The sequence below is a fragment of the Schistocerca nitens genome, chromosome 1, assembly GCF_023898315.1.
Source record: "Schistocerca nitens isolate TAMUIC-IGC-003100 chromosome 1, iqSchNite1.1, whole genome shotgun sequence".
Classification (NCBI taxonomy): domain Eukaryota; kingdom Metazoa; phylum Arthropoda; class Insecta; order Orthoptera; family Acrididae; genus Schistocerca; species Schistocerca nitens.
Window position 1 is genome coordinate 48,743,595 of NC_064614.1, and position 27,200 is coordinate 48,770,794.

The following is a 27,200-nucleotide window of genomic DNA, read 5'->3' on the forward strand; positions in this document are numbered from 1 at the left end:
TAAGTTCTAGGGGACTTATGACCACAGCAGTTGAGTCCCATAGTGCTCAGAGCCATTTGAACCATTTTTATTCTTAGTCGTAGTACCCTCATTACTGTAAGCTTGTCTTTACCAGGTAATGCATCAAAGAAGGACTGAGATATCGCACTCACCTCACTTCCACTGTCTAAGAGACAACGTACATTGATACCCAACATATTCACTATTGTTATAGGGTGACTTATTCTAGGTTGTACAGGTGGTTCCTCAAACTCATCTAATAGTTCCTTTTGGATTTGTCTCCAACTAAAGTGATCGACATCTGTCTTCATTACATTTAGGTCAAAGTGTGTAGGGGTTTCCTGATTTACATATTCAGCTGCATTTTCCAGTTGGTCTATTAATTTTAAATTGAAACACCGCACGACTTCATTACATTTAGTTTGCTGAACATGACCCAAATTACTATAGTTTGAGCTATCCTCTACATTCTCACTTACCTCCCGTCCTAAATCTATTAGTACAGTATCAATATCCTGCACAGGCACTTTAGATAAGAGCACATCATTCTCATAGTAAGTATAAGAATGAATTTCTTCTGCTTCTTCACCTGACAATTCAGTATTTTGTAGCTCTTCCCTACCGTTACACTGCTGCGCCTTCTCTTTCTCTTTCCACTTAGAAAGCGTCTCTAACATGGTATCTATCAAATACTGTGAGTGGTTTAATATTTCTTCAGTATCATTGGATGCTACCGGCCCATCATCCGAATCCTCAGTTTGAGTATTCTGATCTGTCATACTAATTGCTATAATTACTGGCTTAGGAAAAGCAACCGCCTGGTGAGCGCCAGTATCCTCATAGACGGGAACTAGTTTTCCAGCCTCTGCCTACTACTGTTAACTTTATTTGCATTATAGTTAACTGGCACAGCATTGCTTTCAACACTGTTGTTTACTTGCACATTTTTGTAAGGAACAAAATTACTATCATTTGGATGCCATTGTTGGTTCTGGTAATTATTTCTCCAATTCCTACCTTTCTTAGGATGGCGAACACCTACTGTTCTGATGTTTACATTGCCATTCTGCTCGTTCTTAAAATTACTACTAGTGTTATTAGCATTTCTGTTACTGCGTGCTTGCTCCTCATTGACAGCCACACGCTCTACACGTTCCAAATATTCAATGAAACGATCCAGATTGTCTCTAGGGGCAGATATAAATCTAGTTTGCCAATACCATGACAGTTGGGCTTCAAGACCTAGTATTATCATTTCAGGTTTTAGTTTTTTGACCAAATGTGACAAACGTGAGATCCATGACCTGGCAAACTCTTTAATAGATTCCTTGCCTGCACTGAAGCGTTTTCCACTCCAAAATTCTCTCAACACTTCATTTTGCTTATTGCTAGACCAATACTCATTAATGAAAGCTGTTTTAAATTCCGCTAATGTTTTACACTTGAACATAACATCAGCTGACCAACACATGGCGTCACCCGCTAAATGGCTTCTAATAAATGAGATTATCTCTCGTTCAGACCAAGTCGGTGGAATCACATCTTCAAAATCGTTCCAGGAATCTAGCGGGTGGATATTTTTATCTGGATCTAACCGCAAGACCTGCCGACACCCGATAAAAGCGGCGTTTGCAGCTACAACTTGTTGCACACTACCATTACCAGAAGTTACTGAAGCTACTTTACTCTCAATGTTAGCAATGTTAGTACTAATATTTTCTACTCTCATTTCAACATTATCTACTCTTTGCACAATATGAGTAGTATCAGTTTTGATTGCGTCTACTTCTGCTTGACATATGTTTACTTTTATATTAACATCTTTAAACCTATGTGAGCACAGTTCAGATTCCGACTCGATCTTTTCTGTTATCTTGTGCTCCAGCTCCGCATCTTCCATTTGGAAGTCTTTGCGAAGCTCAGCAACTTCGGATTTTACTGTTTTATACATCTCAGATAACTGTTGAGCAACCTTTTTCTTAATATCGTCAAGGTTGTAATCAATTTTATAATTTAAACTGTCCAGATCCTCTTTCAACTTATTGCAGCCAGTCTTGAAGGAAGTTTCTAATTCAGCTTTATTTGATTCTAATTCATTGTCCATTGCCTCAAACCGTTTATTAAAATTGGTTTGGCTGGCCACAATCATGTTATTTACCTCAATTATATCAGATTTTAACTCAGCTGTCATTCTAGAATTTTTGGCTGACATTTTTGCATTACTGGCAGCTATTGCTTGTAATATTACATTTAAATCAATAGCCCCAGTATCTTTGGGTTGCTCACTAGCTGGCTTTTTATCATACTCAGATGACGAAAAGCTAGCTCCAATACCAGAATCATCAAAACGAAATGAAACATCTGATTGATCAGTCATATCTAACTTACCCTTTTTAAACTCGACCACCAAAGATGACTGTTTCGTTTTTAACTCATCAGATAAACTATCATCCAATAAATGAACAATTTCTGATGTCTGCTTTACTACAGGGGTTTCTATTATTGAATCATTGCCCCCTTCACACTACTGTCAGGAGGCAATACTTCACATTTCGCTTTAACACTACTATTTTCATGCATATTTACACTTGAACCGTTGTCTGGATTGACAGTTCCCTCAACAGACATAGGTCGTGATTTAGATTTAACTTCTGTTTCTTTTTGCGGTTCCATCACCGACAGTCTTTTAGTGCAGGTTAGTAAACGTTTTAACAGATTTTCACTTAACTTAGTTCCTTCTGCACGACATATGGCGTTGCCGGCGCGGCGTACCAGGATTACTAATGTGACGCGGTGCGTTGAACTGCAGATGGCACCTCGACAACTGCTGTGTTGTGGGCATAGCCCGCAACAGCAGAAGCGGCTCCGGTTGCTCCGACGGATGACTGTGGTGCGGCGAGACTGACTTCTCGCGATGCCAGCAGTGCAGCTAGACTCAGCGCCAGCTCCGTCACTCCAGATGCGTTGATAATCCAATTGCGTCGTCCACATGCACACGTAACATTGTCTATCACTGTTCCATTGCTCAGTTGCGTGTCGCATTTCACTTCCGAATCCGAATATTTAAAAGTCACTTTCACTTTTACTCAGTTTGTTTCCCGGCCGATTAGCAACATGTGTGGGGCGGCGGGTGGAATAATTGAATAAATGTTTTATATTTATGCTGTTGTTTGCCGTTCTCAACACTCGCTCTCTAACTACAATATTGGCAACTGGAAAGTGATTATCAAAATGTGAAGCCTGTAATTAGAATTCCTAGTGCCCACTTCGTCTGAGAAATACATTTACAGCTACAGAGTATAGCTCTGAGGAATTAGGAGATTGTCTGGGATTCATAATCAAAAACGATTCTCTCTAAAATGTTCACTATATTCTGAAAGTCACAGACCAAAAAGAATCCACACAATCCAACTACCAGAGCAGTTCAGAGTCTAATGCGCTGATGCAAATATAACTGTTCAAATTAAATGTTTAAGTGAATGCTCGCCATAATTTGATGATCAGGTTCATCAAATGCCACGCTAATAAAGGTAGAATGTCTGTCCTGCGGCGGCACGTGAAAATACGACATACGCAAACTAAAGATAGATCATTAACGTCATCCCAAAATTAACACTTCACAAGAAAACGATTTCACGGATACGCGTATCCTGAGTAACTTATTACTGCATCTGAGGCTGTTTATATCTTCGATACTGACGCGACTTGACTCCCGGTACAGGTGGTGCACTAATCAGCATCTGGAGAGAACTGGAGCCTTCTTCTTTCTCGCGCAGCGTTCTTAATATAAAGCCGCAGTGCGGACGGCTAAGGGAATGCCTGATCAAATATGCTCTCCCGACTAGCCACTGGGCTAGTAATGCACCACTTTAAGTTATTGAATAAATCATTGCTTCCTTTACTGATGGCCGATGAAGCTTTTAATTTAATTGTGCAATCAGTACACAAGTAAGTAATCATAATAAAAGTCTGATGCGGCTAAGTTAAATATTTTGGGCGAGAGAATTAATTTAATTACACTACACGCAGTAGACCAGCTGTGAACTTGCTCTTTGGAGATACGCTATAGCTATAGTTTTGTAATTATTCTGTTGAAACTTCTCACAATATTATGATTATAGCGGATCTACTTTCTTCTTAAATTTAAACATCATAACTTTATTTATTCGCCTACTTAATCTATTTTGCTTCCTTAATTTCTAATACAAAAACAAGAAAATCACGAATTTAAACTAAAATTTTAATTTGTGAGATCCAGAATAATGTTTCTACTAAATTATTATGCAAAAGGAATCTAAATATAAATTTTTAAGTTTCTAGCTCTTTTCTGTTGCACCAATGATTTTTACAGAAAAACATCCAAATTTCGAAAATGGTTAAAGTTATTGAACTGATATTCAACACATATTGATTTAGTATTACTCCTGACATGCTAGAAACGTTGCAGGTTATTTACTTCATTTTAAAGTATTGTGGAATATTTATGACGTCAGAGCTAGTTACAGCGGACTAGGCTGGCACATAATGGAAAGACTGATGTGAATTTTATAAGGGGTGAGTATACTGCTTCCCTATAACTGGAGGTATTCTATTTCACTTGTTTTGCTTTGACTATTAGATATACGTTAAATTTTTATTCAAAAACCTCAACAAATCTATGTTCTGAAATAGTGCTTTTGTTATTCCATTAAACAGTAAAAAATTACCCCAGAATCGTAACACAAAATGCACATATATCATACCAAAACATTAAAAAATCCACTTGATCATGAATATACACAAAAAGTGAATGGTAACAGTAAGCATGTCGTTTCATTCGATATCAATAAAAGTTAATGTAAAGAGTAACCTGAAATGTTCACAGTTATAGAAGAAAATTAAATTATATTTAAATCATAATTATAGCCACCATGGCGCATACAACATTCCTGTGTCAAACACCTGAAGCAGTGATTTTATGTATGTGAAACACTTAAGGAAGAAAGGAAAATTATGTGATGAAAAATTATTGATACTAGCTGACCAAACGGGAAAGTTATTATTCAAGTGCCCATCTATTCGGAGCGATTAATACAGGCAGAACTTTGTACTGTGTTTCAAAAGTCACCCGACTTAGCTAACCGCGAACGTTTTGTCTCAGCAAATATACTGCTCGATAATATTGCGAAAACACTGTGAATAGTACTGCACCAAGCCTTGAAACACGAACTAGAAAATAGGCACGCATTTATAGCACGAGATCTGCGAGTGGGCAACAGACTCCGTACATTCAGATCGAACGTTCTCCAATAGACTACGTGTCGCATTTTCCCGTGTCTAGCCCCTGATTCGCGTTTGATTGTTGGAATTGTGTATTAGCTAATGGTAATTACTTTCAACGTCGATATAGGTACTTTGTTTGTAACAGTTTTTTCCTATATTTTCTGAGATCCATTCGCCGACCTTTTCAGACAAACCATGTAGTTTGTCAGGTGGAAACTCATAGTCAGTTCTTCTAAAACCAAAGTCAGCAGTTTCCACTTAAACAACAGAGCAGCAGATCGTAAACTAGAGGTACGTATCAATGAAACAGTTTTTCCCTACCAGAGTCACCAAATTATGTTGAAATGACACTTGATAGAACACTATCTTTCAGGAAGTATCTCGGAAAACCTTCTTGCAAAATAAACACACGAAAGATATATATTTAGCTCCCCAGTACTAACAGGAGACATTAGCACATTCTCTTCAAACTTCTGTTCTAGTTTTAGTGTCTTCTACGGCAGAATGGATTTCTCCCATGTGGTTGAACAGTCTTCACGTAAATAAGATAGACACAGCTAGTACAACTATGAGAATCGTCTCCTGGTCCATAAGAACTGCTCCACTATGCTGGGGTCCAAAACTCAGCCACACAGCCCGTCCTCTGTTAAGAAGAAGCCCGGTACAAAGAATATTCCAAAATAATGAATAATCTTCAGCTTTCCGTCCATTAAGATGGCCTCGAGCTGACAACAGACTTCGCTCCAGAAACCCACACCTGCGACAGGCCCAACAGCTTACTGATGGCAACTTTACCATTCGACGGAAAATGACGTGCGTAAAACATGGACTACGAGTACGTCATCTGAAGTGCCACATCTTACTGACCCTCTGCAGGGACGCACGTGCACTGAACTTCCACGACGCGAGTGGAAGAATGTACACGGTATCCGAACAGGAAATGGAGTGTGTGCGTACAACCTGCGCAAAAGGGATGAAGCAGCCAAAGTTCTGGTTGTAGAGCACAGAACCAGTGAATCCGGTGTATTGTCGAGTGGTGTAATTTGAGAATGTACCTGGATGATCGAAACGCCCTTCTCGTGGCTATACCATCAAGCGTTCACAGGATAAGAAGGCTCAACGTTAGCATATAACATCTCTACGTTCGTTTAATATATGATATGTATTTATGTCTTGTTTTCCTCTTGCATGGCTGAAGGATTTTTTTTCTTGTGCCACATGACGCACTATATTACAGTGTAGAGCTTCTACATCTAGGGTTCTGCGTCCTGCTCGCAGGTGGCGTGGATCCACATCGACCGGCAGATGATCCTGACGATCCACCGGCAGCTCATCGCGCGCGTGCCTCGCTTCAGCGTGTCGCACGACAACCAGAAGACGTGGTTGCTGCACGTCAGTGATGTGCAGCAGGAGGACCGCGGCTTCTACATGTGCCAAGTCAACACCAACCCCATGATCAGCCAGACCGGCTACCTACAGGTCGTGGGTGAGTTCGCTGCACACTCTGCATCTTACACTACATAAATTGTGGATGAGAAAATGCAATTATGATTTAAATTGACAATTTAACTGGGTATAATATGCAACCAGTCCCTTTTTGTACTATGATGCGATTTACTGTACCATTAACTAATGCTGAAGCCACTCCAAGCTCTTCATAATGTGGGTAGTTGTGTTGGTAGAAATTACGGAAATGACGGAAATAAATTCGAATAATTTTCACCAGCTCCACGACTCTAACGTCCTGCTGCACATGTTCCAATTAATCTTTCTCTAATAGCTTCATGTGAAGTTAATGGTACAATAAATTGCTTCAATGTACAAAAAAGCATCTGGATGCATACTATATCCACATAATTCGCCTAGTGTTCTATTAGATGTACTTTTCGTTCCAATTGATCCATAGTGAGGAGATCCTGTGGGATGTAGAACACGTCATAAAATAAGAATTGCCGGCCGCTGTGGCAGAGCGGTTCTAGGCGCTTCAGTCTGGAACCGCGCTGTTACTACAGTCTCAGGTTCGAATCCTGCCTCGGGCATGGATGTGTGTGATGTCCTTAGGTTAGTTAGGTTTAAGTAGTTGTAAGGCTAGGGGACTGAAGACCTCAGATGTTAAGTCCCATAATGCTTAGAGCTACTTGAACAATTTTTGAAAATAAGAATTCACGATATATACTTACAAAAATAAGAACATGTATGCCAATAAATCTTCCACAGATCCCAAGTGAATTTGTCCTTGTCGATGTGGAATGGATAAAAAAATTTAAGCCTATTTACATTTGAAATAAAACTTGCTAGCTTGTCGCCAAATATTAAACTGATAATTCTTAGGTTAGTGTAACGAAGCATCATCAAATAACAAAATAAAATAAAAAGCAATTTAAAACACTAAAGCCCTTACTTACAATGATAGCATTACTGTACAAAATATGTACATATGTCAGATTGTATGAAATATTCACATTGCGTGACATTATTAGTAACATACAGCACCAATCGATTCTATTAAGAAAGTAATCAGTGGAGTAGGAGAAGATGGCCGACAATAAATTCTTTCGACTCTTCTCAAACTGAACTTCATTATATACCTTTTACTGAGGTATACTGCTGAATAGTGGACACCTTTTTGAACCAAAGTAACTGACTTTAAATCTTTGGGAAAGTAATTCTTATTTCTGGTATTGATTCCATGAATTAGGTTGTCAGCTTAAAAAAAGAAGATTTATTTTAATGTCAAATTTCATTAAGGAATAAATATATTGGGAAGCGGTAGTTAGTATTCCCATTTCCATAAACAGTCTCTGCTGCAGTATAATCTTGAGTTCACACCACAAATAATTCGCATTGTACTTTTTGGGCTTGCGAAACTTTAGCTTGCCTTGATTATTTACCACAGCAAATTAGTCGTACGCTATTATTGATTGAAAGTAAGTGTTGTAAATTGCTTTCTCATTTTTGTATCAACTATGTCTGACAACAATCGTAAAGCAAATAAAAATTTATTTAGACGGCTCAGCATTTCTGCGGTATGCTCTTCCCAGTTATATTTAGTACCAAGCGGTAATCCCAAGAATTTAACACTGTTAACGTCTCCCATCTGCTTTTCGACATATTTTAGGCTTACACTGGCAGTAAATCTTTTACAAGTTCTGAACTGCATGTAGCATGTTTTTTGAAGGTTTAGCGACAGAGAATTGGCTAGGAGCCATTTGTTAATTTCCATGGAAATTTCATTAGCCAGACACTCTAACGCTATACTTACTATTTATTGCAACTTTTGTATCAGCTGCAAACAAAATAAGCTTGGCGTATGGTAATGTTACAGATGAAAGGTCACTGATATTCACAAGAAAATGAAAGGTCCCTAAGACGGAATCTTGGAGGGCACCGCATGTTATTGGTTACCAGTCGAATGATGCCTGACAGGTTAATGCACGTCTCTCTCTTATTGACACCTCTTGGTTTCTGTCAGAGGTAAAGGATATGAACGATTCTGCAGCATTTCCTGTTACACCACACTATTCTAATTTACATAACAGGTATAGTGATTTATGCAGTCATATGCCTTTGGTAGATAATAAGCTACAACAGTAGTTGTAATTTATTATCTAATAAATTAATTGCATTCTCACTGCATGTGTAGACAGCCTTCTCAATATCAGTACCCTTCAAAAATCCGAATTGTGACTTGGATAATATTTTATTCGCGATCAGATGGTTAAGAAGACGAAATTATCCTTTATTGATGCCACTTCCAATCCTATCTGCTAAATCCCATTCTTAGCCTTGTTCATTATTTGGTCTCTGTGCGCTTTGCAAATTTCCTCGCTCCTCTATCTAAGTTGTTTTCGTCCTGCGTGTTGTTCTGGCTGTAAAGCTGTTGCCGTGTCAATTTCTATTTACAGGGTGTTTCAAAAATGACCGGTATATTTGAAACGGCAATAAAAACTAAACGAGCAGCGATAGAAATACACCGTTTGTTGCAATATGCTTGGGACAACAGTATATTTTCAGGCAGACAAACTTTCGAAATTACAGTAGTTACAATTTTCAACAACAGATGGCGCTGCGGTCTGGGAAACTCTATAGTACGGTATTTTCCACATATCCACCATGCGTAGCAATAATATGGCGTAGTCTCTGAATGAAATTACCCGAAACCTTTGACAACGTGTCTGGCGGAATGGCTTCACATGCAGATGAGATGTACTGCTTCAGCTGTTCAATTGTTTCTGGATTCTGGCGGTACACCTGGTCTTTCAAGTGTCCCCACAGAAAGAAGTCACAGGGGTTCATGTCTGGCGAATAGGGAGGCCAATCCACGCCGCCTCCTGTATGTTTCGGATAGCCCAAAGCAATCACACGATCATCGAAATATTCATTCAGGAAATTAAAGACGTCGGCCGTGCGATGTGTCCGGGCACCATCTTGCATAAACCACGAGGTGTTCGCAGTGTCGTCTAAGGCAGTTTGTACCGCCACAAATTCACGAAGAATGTCCAGATAGCGTGATGCAGTAATCGTTTCGGATCTGAAAAATGGGCCAATGATTCCTTTGGAAGAAATGGCCACCCAGACCAGTACTTTTTGAGGATGCAGGGACGATTGGACTGCAACATGGGGCTTTTCGGTTCCCCATATGCGCCAGTTCTGTTTATTGACGAAGCCGTCCAGGTAAAAATAAGCTTCGTCAGTAAACCAAATGCTGCCCACATGCATATCGCCGTCATCAATCCTGTGCACTATATCGTTAGCGAATGTCTCTCGTGCAGCAATGGTAGCGGCGCTGAGGGGTTGCCGCGTTTGAATTTTGTATGGATAGAGGTGTAAACTCTGGCGCATGAGACGATACGTGGACGTTGGCGTCATTTGGACCGCAGCTGCAACACGGCGAACGGAAACCCGAGGCCGCTGTTGGATCACCTGCTGCACTAGCTGCGCGTTGCCCTCTGTGGTTGCCGTACGCGGTCGCCCTACCTTTCCAGCACGTTCATCCGTCACGTTCCCAGTCCGTTGAAATTTTTCAAACAGATCCTTTATTGTATCGCTTTTCGGTCCTTTGGTTACATTAAACCGCTGTTGAAAACTTCGTCTTGTTGCAACAACACTGTGTTCTAGGCGGTGTAATTCCAACACCAGAAAAATCCTCTGTTCTAAGGAATAAACCATGTTGTCTACAGCACACTTGCACGTTGTGAACAGCACACGCTTACAGCAGAAAGACGACGTACAGAATGGCGCACCCACAGACTGCGTTGTCTTCTATATATTTCACATCACTTGCAGCGCCATCTGTTGTTGAAAATTGTAACTACTGTAATTTCGAAAGTTTGTCCGCCTGAAAATGTACTGTTGTCCCAAGCATATTGCAACAAACGGTGTATTTCTATCGCTGCTCGTTTAGTTTTTATTACCGTTTCAAATTTACCGGTCATTTTTGAAACAACCTGTAAGATTACACTGTTATATGACCCTGTTTCTTCCAAATCCCACTGTACCTCAGTGATCCAACGTAATGCGGTTTTCCAGCCGACAATAAACTACAGGATAGGATGCAGTATTCTCTGGCCCTAGCTACAGCATCATGGTTCAAGGCCGATCTTTATATGCATGAATATTTACTTACACTGGTGTGCAAAACTTAAAGACGAAAGTTACTTTCGTATGATGTGTCACTGCCAAGGACTATAGCTCGAAGAGACTTGGACCATAAACAGATTATGTTCGACAATACTCCTGTGTGCATTACGTGTTCCTAAATCAGGCCATATGTAGATACGTTCGTTATCGTAGATCTGATCACTTTGGTGGTTCAGGTGTTATGATGTGTAGATCCATAATGGTGCATGGACTTACTGGTTTCCAAATCTTTGAAAACACAAGTCAGAGTTGTTCTGGCACTGTATTGGTTTTCCATGTGCGTCTTTTAAGGGTGTATTCAGTCCTGACTTCATTTTTATGGATCACAATGCGCGATAGCAACAAACTGCACAGATGGAGAATATTTTGGAACAGGAGCATATTCGATAAAGAGACTGTCCAGGCCGTTCTCCCACCTTAAATCACATCGAACATTTGTGGCATTGTCTGGGGAGGCGTTTTACGGCACATCCACACGCACTAACGACTATTCAGCATTTTTCAATAGTGCTGAAGGCGAAATGGGACACCTTGCTACAAGAACTCGTTATCAACTTTGTGATCAGTAAGGTAGCACGTTATGAAACTTGCATTACCGTCCGTAGTGATCGTAATGACAAAGGAACCATTCTGAATCGCAGTGGCTTCAGTGTAATTAGTGACTTTCAATAAAAGTGTCGTTTCTTTTCGTCTCAGTGTGTGTTTCTTTTAATTACTTTTCTAACATTCTAGGTGGTATCTGTTTGTTCTATATCGTGTCTCCCTACCACTTTCGCACAACGACGTTCTGAGCGTGTTTTTTAGGGAATTGACTAGTTTGAACCTGGGACCTGTTGCTGGTAAGGAGACGCCAGACCACACATGACATGTAGAGTGCAGAAGAATTCAGTGAGACTAGCGATGATATAGCCAAATACTTAATGATTTCAGCGTCAGCTCCACTGCACTCCCTGTAAAAGAATCTTAATACTAACTAAATTTAGTGGAAGGGGTTCAAGGCTTTCCTATTTTTGGTTAGCTGGTAAAATATCGTCGAAAAAGCAGTTAAGTTTACCATTGGAAATTTTATTCTACTCACAAAACATTGTTTCTAAATTGCACTATTGATAAAAGGAAATGTTTTAATACAGGATGATAAAAACCAATAGCGTTCAACAAAAATGTGAACGAATATTCCCTGAGTGGGTTTCCAAGTTCTACAATGGATCGAAGGATGACCTATGCCATATCACATATATAAACTAGGTTTAAATTAAGTTTCACAAGAGAGAAAACTATCAAAATGGTCTACAGTGACCCTCAATTACCTTTAATTACTTATCTAACTTGTCGTAAATTACAGTGGGTGATGTGGCTTCTCAATAACTATATAACAGAAAAATCATTGCGTTTCAGATTTTTTAATTCAAGTGGCAAATCTGAACACCATGAGTCTTAATTGACGATCGACACTAGTATTACGCAAAAACGGGGTGTAACAGAAGAGACTTCTGCAGTTCTGAGTGAAGCTTTATGCGCTGTTATGCGGCATCACGTGCATTCATTACCTTGTCGGTGTTCGTCAGGGGGCGGCGGATAGCACAGCTCCGCTCACCTCGCCGTCTCGCAAGCAACTCTTTACCTAACTTCTCCTTACTACAATTTACCGAAGTTGGTTTAAAAAAACTATCTGTCTGTGTTTTCATCTGACCAATCAGGGTCTCAATGTTAACCTTAAGCTCCGCCTACAAAAATTCTGTCTATCCAATGAGAAACGTTATACTTTTCGTGGTGGGGCAATGTTTTTAAAGTTTGCAACGTAACAGAAACGCGAAAAACTCTCACACTACAACTTGCAGCTGGTGTGGTCCTTTTAGTGTAATCGTAAGATCTATACTGTTCTTCTGGAGGGCTCTATCTCTTAACATGGGCTGGGGGGTGGTCCTGACGTAACAGAGACGCGAAAAAGTCTCACGCTAAAACTTGAGGCTGGGGTAGCCCTTTTTGTGTTATCGTAAGATCTATACTGTTCTTCTGGCGGGCTCTAGCTTTTAACATGGGCTGGGGGGTGGTCCTAGTGGTTAGGTGGCGACGTGGGTGTCTGTCCCTTATCGTAGGGCCTTCCAGCTTAACACGGTTCTGCTCTCGGCTTCTGTTCTCGTTTCTCCACTCGGAAATGCGTCTGTCTCACGGTGGGAAGGTATGACATGCATTTAGGCATTCTTGTGTTAGTCTGTGGTATTCCATTTGCTCACTCGTTACTCGTATTACTTTGGTTAATTTAATGTCACGATTTATTCGGAGCTATGTGACATACTACTGGATTTGCTTATCATGTCAGGGTTTTCATGGAAGGTGTTGGATTTGCCTGACACCTTACACTTTCTATACTACACTGTAGCAATTCTCCTTATGTATGGTCCAAGTTTCACGGAGCTATGTTCTGAGACGGTGTCATATCATGAGAAAATTAATTTCGACTTAAGCTTTGCATATTAGTATATATGCTTATTTATTACGCTGATTCCCGGCTCCTTCACGTTGACATCATTTGGGCAGTTTTTTCTACGAGTGTTCATAACTGTGATTATTTAGTCGCATACTGCTGAACCGAACATTTTCGTTCAATAGGTGAATCACCATCAACAGTGTTACATACCTCCATTGATTGGGACGCAGAAGGGACATATGTAACTTAGTTCGATGACTACCTGTCAAGAAAACTGTGTGATTACGCCACTTTCACCTGCTGGTGAAATATAAGTCGATGAAAATTTCTTGCACCACCATAATTCGAACCAGCCGTTAGCTAACACTTAAACTCAGAAATCATCTTTTTTCCGGATTTAACGCAGTAACAGATTATAAATACGTGAGCGAACGTTCAGGTAGATTATTTCTTGCATTCTAAACATTCTATTCTATTACACATATCTCATAGACTTTATTCATATGGGAATGAAAGTGCGCCCATTATCAAGTTAATATTTTTCCATATATATCTAAATCTTAAAGAATGGCAAGGTATTCAATTGATGTAAATTCCTTTGGATGCAGCTGGTCTACTGCTTTAAGGCGTAAAGTACACACAGGCATTAAGAATTTGTAACTACGGTATCGCAAGTTATTATTTGATGCAGATTCAGGGAAAGCATTGTTGCAATGGAGTTGCAGCTTTATTATTATTATTATTTTTTTTTTTGTGGGACTTAACATCTGAGGTCATCAGTCCCCTAGAACTTAGAACAACTTAAACCTAACTAACCTAAGGACAGCACACACATCCATGCCCGAGGCAGGATTCGAACCTGCGACCTTAGCAGTCTCGCGGTTCCGAATTGAAGCGCCTAGAACCGCTCGGCCACCACGGCCTGCGGCATTATTTAGTAGTGACGACACTGGGGAGCACAGACACTGACAAACTTTGAGAGTATAAAAATTATATGCCACTAACATCGGACGAACTGACTCAGCATATAAAAAAGTCAAAACAACATTTCGCGGAATTAAAGGCACTGATGGTAACATTAAGAGTGCAATGGGAATTCCACTGTTACATGCAGAGGAGAGAGTGAATAGGCGGAAAGAAGACTTTGAAGGTCTCTATGAAGAGGGAAACTTGTCTGATGTGACAGTAGAGAAGCAGGAGCCGATATAGAACAGATACGGGATCAGTTATTAGAAACAGAATTGAAAAGACCTTTGGAACACTTGAGATCAAGCAAGGCAGAACGGGAGAAGTGGCAACAAACCGTAGAATGTATGAGTCTGGCGATATACCAACTGACTTTTGGAAAAATGTCATCCACACAATTCCCTAGACTGTAACTAGGTAAGATAAATGCACCAGCCAGGCAGTTCTGACGTTGGTGACGACTAAAGAAATATCGAGGCACATTCACATGATTTTTCGACCTGGAAAAGCGTTCGACAATGTCAACTGGTGCAAAATGTCGGAAACTCTGAATAAAATAGGGGCAAACTATAGGGAGAGACGGCTAATACACAACATAGGGAGCCAGGAGGTAATAGTAAGCACGGAAGACCAAGAACGAAATTGTCGGATTAAAGAGGGTGTATGACAGGGACGTATTCTTTCGTCCCTCTGTTCAGTCTATACACCGAAGAAGCAACTACGGCAATAAAGTATAATTCAAGGTGAAAGGAAATCATTAATAAGATTCGCTAATGACATCGCTATCATCGGTGGAAGTGATAAACAGATGCAGTATCTGTTGAAGGGAATGAACAGTCTAATAAATAAAGAATATGAACTGAGAGTAAATGAAGAAAGACGAAAGAAGTGACAAGTAGCAGCAATGGGAACAGCAAAACACTTATCATCAGAATTGAGGATCACGAAGTAGACGAGATTAAGGGATTCTGCTACCTAGGCAGCAAGACAACCCATGATGGGCGGAGCAAGGAAGACATAAAAAACGGACTAGCACTGGCAAAAAGGGCATCTCTGGCCAAGACAGGTCTACTAGTACCATACATAGGCCTTCATTTCACGAAGAATTTTCTGTGAATGTACGTTTGCACCACAGAATTGCATAGTAGTGAAACATGGACTGTGGAAAACAGGAAAAGAAAAGAATTTGAAATGCGGTGCTGCAAATCAATGTTGAAAATCAGTTGGATTGATAAGGAAAGGAATAAGGAGGCAGTGTGCAGATTCGTAGAGAAAAGAAATCTATTGGAAACAATGACAAGAAGAAGGGACAGCATGATAGGACAGAGATTGGAATACACCCAGCAAATGATTGAGGACGGAGGCAAGGGCGACTCTGAGGGCAGAATCAAACCAGTGACAAGAACAGTGACTAAAAAAGAGAAAAAATAGCCATAAAATCCTAGAGTGATGTGTGCAATAAGAGGTGTGTGGGGTGAAATTGATTGGAGGAGCTTCCGGATAGACTGACTAGAATGCAGACATCATCCCAGCTGTGGTCTCGATCATATTTATGACCATTCAGTATATACACTAGTAGAAATGAAATGTACTCGGAATAAATTCGACGTTAACAGCTATTTACATAACTTTTACCGAATGCTGATATTGTGTACTGTCACTTGGACTATTAGTAACAGGCCTCAGCCTTGTAATATATGTTAACAACTGATCAACAATGAGTAAACATATTTTAGTGTAGGAAACTTCAACTGCGTTGCCAGGCGATATGTATCAACGGAAGATAGATTTACAAATGGTTCAAATGGCTCTGAGCACTATGGGACTGAACATCTATGGTCATCAGTCCCCTAGAACTTAGAACTACTTAAACCTAACTAACCTAAGGACAGCACACAACACCCAGCCATCACGAGGCAGAGAAAATCCCTGACCCCGCCGGGAATCGAACCCGGGAACCCTGGCGTGGGAAGCGAGAACGCTACCGCACGACCACGAGCTGCGGGCGATAGATTTACAACTGCTTGACATAAGTCAAGCATGGAGGCTTTCTAGAGCACTATGAAAAATACGTAGAAGTAAAATCTTGAAGAGCGAAGATCACTAATTATAATTTACTTTTGACGACCGGTTTAGGCAGAGCTAAGTTGCCATAATCGATCTTACACCTCAGTACATCAATATGTACAACATGTGTCAAGTCGTAACACATCATTCCAGGAACATGAAGAAAGTGATGCATCATGTCCCTGGAATGACGTATGACGACTCGACACCATATAAAGCACATGTGATGGCGATTTATTTCTGTGTATTTTCAGAATATCCGACGATGACAACTTAAGATTTGCCGAAATTGATCATCAAAAGTAAAATTATAATTAGTGGTCTTGGCTATTGAAGTTTTTCCTTCTGTATTTCAGAAGTCAGAATATTCACGTAAAAATAAGGTCTTTAAGAATATCGAGATCGGGAGGAGCAATTTCACAGCAAGTCAGAAATCATTGATATCGCTGACCACTTCGAACTGTATTACAAGACTGATAACAGTTGACTACTGCACAAGTAGTCAATACACTAACAACGTAAGTGGTGTGCTGACAGCTGTAAAATACGAACATAACAACATTGTACAATCAGCTGGAAACCACGTGACTGTCCCCCAGATAGGAAGAGGTGTTTCCTTGTTGCTGGGGTTTCGATGCAGCCTATCGTCGTCCAGCTCTCAACAGCATAACGCACAAAAATAATTCAACAAAGTTACTAGCGACATGTGAACAAGGCACGCTTTCGTAAAATTACACTTATCATTGAGAAATTAGCATTCCTATTTTCTTGCTCAACGAAATAAATAAAAAGGGACGTGATCAAACTCGGTCTGAGATATTACGTAAATCACGTCTGATAATTTATAACTTAAATTTGTCATGAAGCTAAATTAGATGGCTAACTATAACGAACTGTACAAACTACAAATTTGTGTAGTCCTTGTTAGTGATCAACTCATTTTGACACGGTAAATATCAAGACCATTATCACAGAGATGACATATGAAGAGTCAGTGCTTAACGTGTTATATATACAGGGTTATTACAAATGATTGAAGTGATTTCACAGCTCTACAATAACGTTATTATTTGAGATATTTTCACAATGCTTTGCACACACATACAAAAACTCAAATAGTTTTTTGAGGCATTCACAAATGTTCGATATGTGCCCCTTTAGTGATTCGGCAGACATCAAGCCGATAATCAAGTTCCTCCCACACTCGGCGCAGCATGTCCCCATCAATGAGTTCGAAAGCATCGTTGATGCGAGCTCGCAGTTCTAGCACGTTTCTTGGTAGAGGAGGTTTAAACACTGAATCTTTCACATAACCCCACAGAAAGAAATCGCATGGGGTTAAGTCGGGAGAGCGTGGAGGCCATGACATGAATTGCTGATCATGATCTCCACCACGACCGATCCATCGGTTCTCCAATCTCCTGTTTAAGAAATACCGAACATCATGATGGAAGTGCGGTAGAGCACCATCCTGTTGAAAGATGAAGTCGGCGCTGTCGGTCTCCAGTTGTGGCATGAGCCAATTTTCCACCATGTCCAGATACACGTGTCCTGTAACGTTTTTTTCGCAGAAGAAAAAGGGGCCGTACACTTTAATCCGTGAGATTGCACAAAACACGTTAACTTTTGGTGAATTGCGAATTTGCTGCACGAATGCGTGAGGATTCTCTACCGCCCAGATTCGCACATTGTGTCTGTTCACTTCACCATTAAGAAAAAATGTTGCTTCATCACTGAAAACAAGTTTCGCACTGAACGCATCCCCTTCCATGAGCTGTTGCAACCGCGCCGTAAATTCAAAGCGTTTGACTTTGTCATCGGGTGTCGGGGCTTGTAGCAAGTGTAAACGGTAAGGCTTCTGCTTTAGCCTTTTCCGTAAGATTTTCCAAACCGTCGGCTGTGGTACGTTTAGCTCCATGCTTGCTTTATTCGTCGACTTCCGCGGGCTACGCGTGAAACTTGCCCGCACGCGTTCAACCGTTTCTTCGCTCACTGCAGGCCGACCCGTTGATTTCCCCTTACAGAGGCATCCAGAAGCTTTAAACTGTGCATACCATCGCCGAATGGAGTTAGCAGTTGGTGGATCTTTGTTGAACTTCGTCCTGAAGTGTCGTTGCACTGTTATGACTGACTGATGTGTGTGGATTTCAAGCACGACATACGCTTTCTCGGCTCCTGTCGCCATTTTGTCTCACTGGGCTCTCGAGCGCTCTGGCGGCAGAATCCTGAAGTGCGGCTTCAGCCAAACAAAGCTTTATGAGTTTTTCTACGTATCTGTAGTGTGTCGTGACCATATGTCAATGAATGGAGCTACAGTGAATTTATGAAATCGCTTCAATCATTTGTAATAGCCCTATATATATATATATATATATATATATATATATATATATATATATATATATCGTCGTGCAAAGGTTCCACAATTCCACAGGGATTGTTTACGTCAGTTTTTTCTATACTAGCCATTGGATAGGCCAAGTGCTGAGAAGATCTTCAGTTTATGCTATCTCAGTACTGATTTGGAAGTAGTAATTTCGTTTGTTGAAGTATGTGAAGTGTTGCGTTGCTTCACGCAGTACGAAACTCTACGTAATCCTGAAGAAAGTTTAACGAACGGCAATCGTTCCCCAACAAACATTTTCTGAAATGGTTGTACAGCTCCACCAGGTCTCTATCATAACTGGGATACTAGGTTCCAATCATAATAAGATCACCTACGAGAAGCAGGAAAAGAAACTTGCTTTTTCTGCGGTTCTGTGAATTCGTTACCGGCAAGATAAGCAGCCTGCAGAAAATACACAAAATCAAATCGATCCGAATAAAATCTGACAACTTCTGAGAACAGTTAAAGACTCTGCAGATCTCAGAAAACCTCATTTCTGTAACACACCTTCCAAATGTGCTCTGACTTAAGAATATCACAGGATGGAGCATGGGAGCTTGTATCACCTACGCTACCCCGAGAAATCCGATGTAGCTGAGCATGCATTGGAACACTGTCACCGGGTCAAATCTGACTAAGACTCTGTCGTGGCTCCCGCACTAACGGCTTCTGTGACTATAATTAAAGAAGTCATTGACATAAAAATCACCGATAACCCTAAGTAGGGACGATGGTCTGCAGCTCTGTGCGGCGTGTGATCCAGCAATCTCGAGATAGAATCGAACACCGAGCCAACGTTTGCCCATATATGGCGAAGTCGTAGGCACCAGTGACGTCAGCAAGTAATATATACACTGAAGAGCTAGAGAAACTGGTATACCTGCGTAATATTTTGTAGAGCACCCTCAAGCACGCAGAAGTACCACAACATGACGTGGCGTCGTCTCGGCTAATTTCTTATGTGTTGCTGGAAGGAACTGATACCATGAAACATGCAGGGCTATCCATCAATCCGTAAGAGTACGAGGGGTGACACCTTTTCTGGACAGCACGTTGCAAAGTTATCCCAGATATGCTCAATAATGTTCATGTATGCGGGTTTTAGTGGCCAGCGGAGGAGTTTAAACTCATAAGAGTGTTCCTGGAGCCACTATGTAGCAATTCTGGACGAGTGAGGTGACGCATTACGCTGCTGGAATTGCCCAAGTCCGTCTGAATGCGCAATGGACATGAACGGACATCAGTTTGTACGTACTTCTCAATTCAACGAACCTTACCAACAGCCGTATGCTTCAGGTTATTTCATTCCGAACGCTACCAGATTCGGCAGTTCATTTTGCCATCTTCAGGTCTCATATAACTACACGGTAACATCATACACATCTTTTCTGTGAGAACGTTTTTAACTAGAGAGTTCGCAATGTAAAATAAACAGCGCTTGATTAAATGATCTGATACGTCGGATGCTAGCAATGGAATTGGACAGCTGGGGCTACGCGGGGTATCCAAGCGGTCTATGGCGCCTTTTCACGGTTCGTACGGCTCCCCCCGTCCGACATTCGACTCCTCCTTCGGGCATGTGTGTGTGTGTGTGTGTGTGTGTGTGTGTGTGTGTGTGTGTGTGTGTGTGTGTATGTGTGTGTGTGTGTTGTCCATAGCGTATGTTAGTTTAAGTTAGATTAAGTAGCGTGTAATATTAGGGACCGATGACCTCAGCAGTTTGGTTCCTTAAGACCTTACCACCTCACCGGACGAGACGGGGGGGGGGGATGACTATGAAATCTTAAACAGGAACCCTTATTTTTTATTGCAGATTTGGATTCTCCATTACAAATTTGTAACTTTTGTACGAAACATTTCTTTAGTTTCATGATAGATGGCTCTGTAATCGGCTCACATGAATATCGAAGGACAGTTATTGCAAAACGGTAATTTCTCACATAAATACATATCCCATTAGGAAAATCAAAGTACATTATTTGATATTTGGGAAAATTTATCATGTGACGCCGTCTACCCTCCCGCATTGCATTCTTAGAGTATATTTAGCGTTACCCAGGAACGACGTCGTGGACATAGTAGTAATGTGTTCCCTTCGGGGTGCTCTATTTTCGTGAGTCCCTTTGTCTCTCACTATCTCCGGGTGCTAGATTACTGTGAGTCTCTTTGCCTCTCACAAGTGTTTCAGTGCAGCAAATGTTCGAAATGTTGTTCGTTGTTTCTAACGCACATTGCAATTCTGTGTCTGAATGACAACCCGAAATATATTAGAGCCGCTGCGCTAATATTTGCACATTCATTGTGAATTCGCTGTCGCATATCTTCGGGGGTTGCTGGTACATCCATGTAAACTCTCTCTTTTAGCCATCACCACATGAAAAAATCGGAGGCAGTCAAATCGGGAGAAACTGTGGACCACGTTTGAGGACCCCCTCGTCTAATTCATCGACCCGGATAGTCTCGATTCAAAACTTCTCGAGCTAGTCGTGAATAATGCACTGGGCATCCATCATGTATATGACACTCCTTGGGCGCTGATGCTTAACTTTCCTTACCCAACGCGCACTCTCCTCTGACCAACGACACATATTATGTCGATTCACATGCCCAAGATTCGTAAAATTTGATTCATCAGAGAAAAGTGTCAGTGAAATGAAATTATCATCGACTGACAGTTGTTCCTGCATCTAGTTGCAGAAATTCAGGAGACTCTGAAAATCGTCACCATACAGTTCTCGATGCAGCGATAAATGAAATGGATGCCGTTTGTGTGCATACCGTATACGTAGAACACCTTTTTGCCAAATTCCTGAACCTCGTGCAGTTTTCCGGGAACTAATGTGAGGATTTGCAGCAACCACAGCTAAAAAAACATTCACTGTGTTATTTTCGTATCTCACAGGTCGCGGTCGGACTCTTCCTCTACGTTTAACCCTTACTGTTCCAGTCTACGCTGTCTACGCTATTATTACCTCAATTTTATATTCAAGGTCACTGTTGAAGCGGCGCGTGAGTATTTCCCGTTTATCCGTTAACTCTGCCAAGACTATAAAAGGAAGACTAGGGTTTAAAGTCATTAGAGGTAGATCTGAGAGTAGTTGTGATATGTGTGGTTTCAAATTTTCTAACTAATTTTTTACGAGATCGGGATACAGAGTAGCATACCTTTGAGGATCTCCGTCAACATTTGTAAGAGCCTCAATATACGCGGAAATGATATCAACCATCTCACATCGTGGAACATTGCAACCACATGTGTTTTTTTTTCCTTTATTTGATTTCGATTTCTCCCCAGAGGAAGGGGGAGGGGGGCGGAGTTGGCAGCAGCGTAATATGCCGCTTTGCAGCCTACAGAAAAGTTAAAAGCTTAATTAGGAGGCACCATGACAATAAAACACAGGCGATAAACGGTGACTGTTTAAAACTGGAACATGACGAAAAGTTGCAAAGAAAATATATCGTGTTCTTTGAAGTGCTTACTGCACTTTGCGTCTCTGTCCGGCACGCCGCGCGGGATTAGCAGAGCGGTCTTGGGCGCTGCAGTCAGGGACTGTGCAGCTCATCCCGGCGGAGGTTCGAGTCCTCCGTCGGGCATGGACATGTGTGTTTGTCCTTAGGATAATTTAGGTTACGTAGTGTGTAAGCTTAGGGACTGATGACCTTAGCAGTTAAGTCCCATAAGATTTCACACACATTTGAATATTTTTTTGTCCGGCACACCGTTTTAATCTGCCAGGAAGTTTCATATCAGCGCACAATCCGCTCAAGACTAAAAACATCATTTTAGAGATTTGTGCGTTGGAAATATGGTGAATCACAAGCTTCTGTCTACGCTATTATTACCTCAATTTTATATTCAAGGTCACTGTTGAAGCGGCGCGTGAGTATTTCCCGTTTATCCGTTAACTCTGCCAAGACTATAAAAGGAAGACTAGGGTTTAAAGTCATTAGAGGTAGATCTGAGAGTAGTTGTGATATGTGTGGTTTCAAATTTTCTAACTAATTTTTTACGAGACTTTAGAATATTTTCTTTGTATGTGTGGCATTTGAAATAGTTTGTCCTTAGACAGTGAAATAAGTCTGTGACAATTCACCACGGTAACTTCATACAGAAATCTTATCCGAAATTGGCTGCTAACTGATGATCGTCGGTGCGGCAGAACAGATAACTTGAGTTTTTTTTCTGCTATCGTTGACTTTCATGTCACCCATGCTTTGAGATGTTGACAGTCCACATACGTGCTTTCACTTTCGGCACTACTTCTGTTTAGATAACAGAAAATAATCTTGTATATAGGCAACTTTGGTATGGCCGAATGCATCTCATTTCATTTGCAATTTATTTCAAATACCACCTATTAAAGTGTAATTAGTACATCACCCTTTCTGTACGTCGAAGTTAGTTTACAGAAAATCAGCCTTTGCATTGTTGGGATCGAGCATTTGAACGAGAGGTTTTTCCAAGCGATAGTATCATCAAAAGGCGTATTCTACATGCAGCATCTGTGCTGTTTTACAAGCAACCGACTAACAATACCCGGCTGTTGGCCGGTCTGCTCTGTATTCACGCTGCCCAGGCCATTCGCAAATTGCCCCGCGAATGAATGGCTGGGAAGCACCACTGTTTTGCTCTTGCCGGGCGCTTCGATGGCTCTGAAAAATCAGGGTGCTACAGCAAACGGAATTAGGTAATTTATTATTCGGCTCTCCTCTAGCTTCCTGCGGGGGTCTTTCTTTTAAGAATTTGACCTCTTTACAGTCGCGCGTAATTACACGGTTTTTCATTCGCTCTTTTCACTACGGAATAAAATCACGTTAGTAGTCTTTTTTTCTGTACGGGTCAATGTATATATCAAGAACACGTGTTACTCCAATAGTCGAGTAACAGCCTTGAAACAATTTTTTCTCTGTACAGTGTGGAGTACACTCACTCTATTCTTTACTGGAGTGTATAAAGTAAAGTCTTGAATGCGAATGTTTTTTGTTTCATTACACGCTATTGGAAACATGTTGACCCTACTCTTTACAAAATTTAATTTCAGGTACTGTATTTAAGACTAATTTTTTTCTCCTTTTCCGCTGAGTCACTCGCAGTTGAATTTTGTCCTTGAGACATCCCTTCATGTTACACTATAAAGAACATATCGTGTATGAAGGGGTCAGAGGGTATTTCTTGAATGTTATAGAGAACTGAGCCAGTCAGTCCTACAGTACAACGGAAGTGATGGGATACGAATGATTAACACTTTAAGCTTACGTGTTGTCTGTTGATGCTTGTCTAGGAATCTTCGACCGTTTTATGATTTCCTCTGACATTTCTCCAGCACGAGTGATTACCACAGTTACAAATTAATACCCCCTCTTGTAATATCTGGCGATGTTCAAGTTCAACAGAGGATGGTAAAGTGTAGACCTTTGCATTACTGTACCGATGAACTACATATTTGTCTCTCCCTTCAGATGCAGAAGCTGTAAATTCCGAACACTGCGCCCGATATTCCCAAAGACTTTAGCTAAACGTCACAATTGTTATCAAAGGTGCACATCAGTTACGACGAAAGATCTTTATGCAGTTATGTGAAGCTTTATACCATATTTAGAAAATAAGTGCCTGTTGTATAACAATGGCAGTTCATAAGCCTTATACTTGATCTTTACACTTGGTACCTATATTTAACTAGGCTTGACGCTACGAATGCCTGTCGCTCCTTAGGAATATTATGGTAAAATGACGGGAAGTTGTCCGTGGGTTGGTCTAATACAACTGCATCCCATATACGTATTCTACATCCAAATTCATGTCTTCACGCTGCAAATTACTGTCCTCTCGTTATAAAGTCTCATTTTTTCTGCCATTTATTACATGAGCTGGTTGTGGGACAATAGTCACACACTACTATATTTTTATACTTTCAAATTCTCGTGATAGAACGGACTGTTCGACTAATGACCCACGTAGAGTGAAGGACTTTTCATCCAAACAGCAGAAGAGCTCGCAGCGTAAATCCCAAATGGGAATATTCTGCTAGGAAGAAACGGAGGGGGGGGATTTCCAGTTGTAGCATTCATTTGACAGCTAAGGGAAATCGTCAAAAGAAACTGGTTCGAGGAACTATTTTCTTTTTATCGAATAATGTTATTGTCCAAATTACTTTTACTTTTGTGTTGGCATTTATGGGTGCATATGTATACGTGTGACTGTAAATAGTACGTTGTCCCAATATTTGTTCCCGACCTATCGGCGTTGGTAATCCGAGTAATTCGTTTCTTAAAGGGCTCTGTTTGAGGTAGTATTACTGACATTTTGTCTTCAGCATCTTAACTATTTGTTGGGCGTTATTCATAATATATTTTCAGAAACCCTTGATTCTTTTTTAAAGTTGATTTTCAAGAGATACTGAACATCTACATTCGTGATTGGCACTTCAGACTTCATTCCATTTCCATTAGACAAGAGCGACAATGTGACTAGCGTGAGACACTTTTCATTATTATTTTTGGTGTAGGTTCGACATAAGCTGTTAGTCCTACCAATTAAGGAGCCCAACATTAAAATAGTCTTCTAGTAAGTAGTATTTATGCAGTCTCTTTTGTGAGGGACTAAATTCCTTAGTAGTCTCCCTAAGACTCTAGGCCATCTTACGTGTAAGACACTGTTATAGTTCTACATTACACCAACAAATACTGTTTTGTCCTAATTACTGAATAACATAATTGACAGTAGCAGTGAGCCGATAATCGTGAAGTTATTGTGTTTTTTTGGTTGCGAGATGCACAGAATCATATTTATCCTACTGTCTTTACACCATGCTACATTTTGTCAAGTTCTGTCCAGATGTTACTAATATTTTTTTTCGGTAACACCAGATAATCTGTTCATCATCCAAACCTGTGGGACCACAAATAGTAATAACCCACAGGTCACTGATAAACAGGGTGAGGCAGCTAAGACAGGCGACTTTTGCGTCTGTGTATCTGTCCATGATCTCCTCTTAAATCAGTCGACACATTTTAACCAAATTTGGTACACATAATACCTCCTGTGGGGCAATCAGCACTCTGTGTTAGAACCTCCTAGCTCCTACAAGAGCAGAGATGTGGGTAAAAAGGGCTTTCCAATTAATGCCAAGTATGTCGTGCAGGCAATATCAGTATGCACTGGAGGCGCAATTACAGACGGGCATGGCTGAGTGGGGAGAGGAAGGAGGAGGAGATGGATATTGAGAGAAGGCAGAAGTAGAGGTGAGGAGAAAAAGGGCACTGGAGTAGATGAACAGGCAGACAGGTTTGAATACAATATGGATGTAGAGAGAGGGGCATGAGGAGATTAAAAGAGTGGGGAGGAGGAGGTGTACAGATAGAGGTGTGAGGATTAGGTGGCCAGAGGCAGGAGGAGGAGTAGGTGGGATAGAGATGGGGGTAGGAAGAGGAAGAGATGGAGAGAATGAAGGGAGAAAGTTGACAGAGAGAGGGGGAGAAGTAGCTGGCCTGAGAGGTTGAGAAGGAGGAAACATTGAAGGAAATACCCACACCATTAGCACTTCCTATTTCTTTAGGATATGTCTGCATGTCCGAAGGAAGATTGCCTCTAACTGGGAATAACACAGGCACTGCAATATCGTATTTATCCGCGACTTTCAAGTAATATGTCTTCCCTGTACTGGAATATACAGGATGTACAGCTCGTAGACACATGGTTGACGACATATGAAAGTTTGGATAGGGCAGTGAGTCTTGCTCCGATAACCATATGGTAAGCCAACCGCTGTTGATAAGCTGAAAATCGGGCTTGAGTCCCCCGAATCCGGCACAAATTTTCATCATCGTTATACCATTATAAAGCTCAAGGTTCTCCGAATTCGCACGTAATTGGCAGATTTGTTACAACAATACAATCCTATACAATACAAATATCGTTCACTCTCCACGCCCGTGCCCGCTGTACATATCAGTGTACTACTGGGAACCAGGAACATCATACACAAACCATTGGCCGTAGACATAGCCCCAGAAACTCTGAGCTGTTGTCACTGAAGCAAGCACAGATTCACAACTCTTAACTGGGGAAGACTGAAGCGCGTAGAAGCTGCGCTCTCGATTACACTTTGTTTATCTTTCCAGTCATCAGTCTTCTGAATGGTTCGTTGCGGACCGCCACCAGTTCCACTCCTCTGCCAATATTTTCATCGCAGAGTAGCAATTACAACCTAAGTCCTCAATGATTTGCTGGATATATTCCAATCTCTGTCTTCTTCTGTAGTTCTTACCCTCTACAGCTCTCTGTAGTACCATGGAAGTTTTTCCCTAATGTCGTAACAGATGTTCTACCATCATCTCTCTTCTTCTAGTCAGTGGGTTCTATATGTTCTTCCCTTGAAATTTTTGCGGAGAAACACCTCATTTCTTAGCAGGCCACCTAATTCTCAATATTTTTCTGTGTCATCACATCTG

The 27,200-nt window shown here is 40.9% G+C and overlaps 1 protein-coding gene across 1 annotated transcript in view; it reads left to right on the forward strand.

The window, feature by feature from the left end:
- Window positions 1-27,200, forward strand: part of LOC126234528 (lachesin-like) — a 344,777-nt gene that overhangs the window by 116,853 nt on the left and 200,724 nt on the right. Inside the window, exon 2 of the mRNA XM_049943226.1 lies at window positions 6,541-6,748. Within this exon, the coding sequence (XP_049799183.1) occupies window positions 6,541-6,748 (208 nt within the window). The remainder of the gene's footprint in view (window positions 1-6,540; window positions 6,749-27,200) is intronic.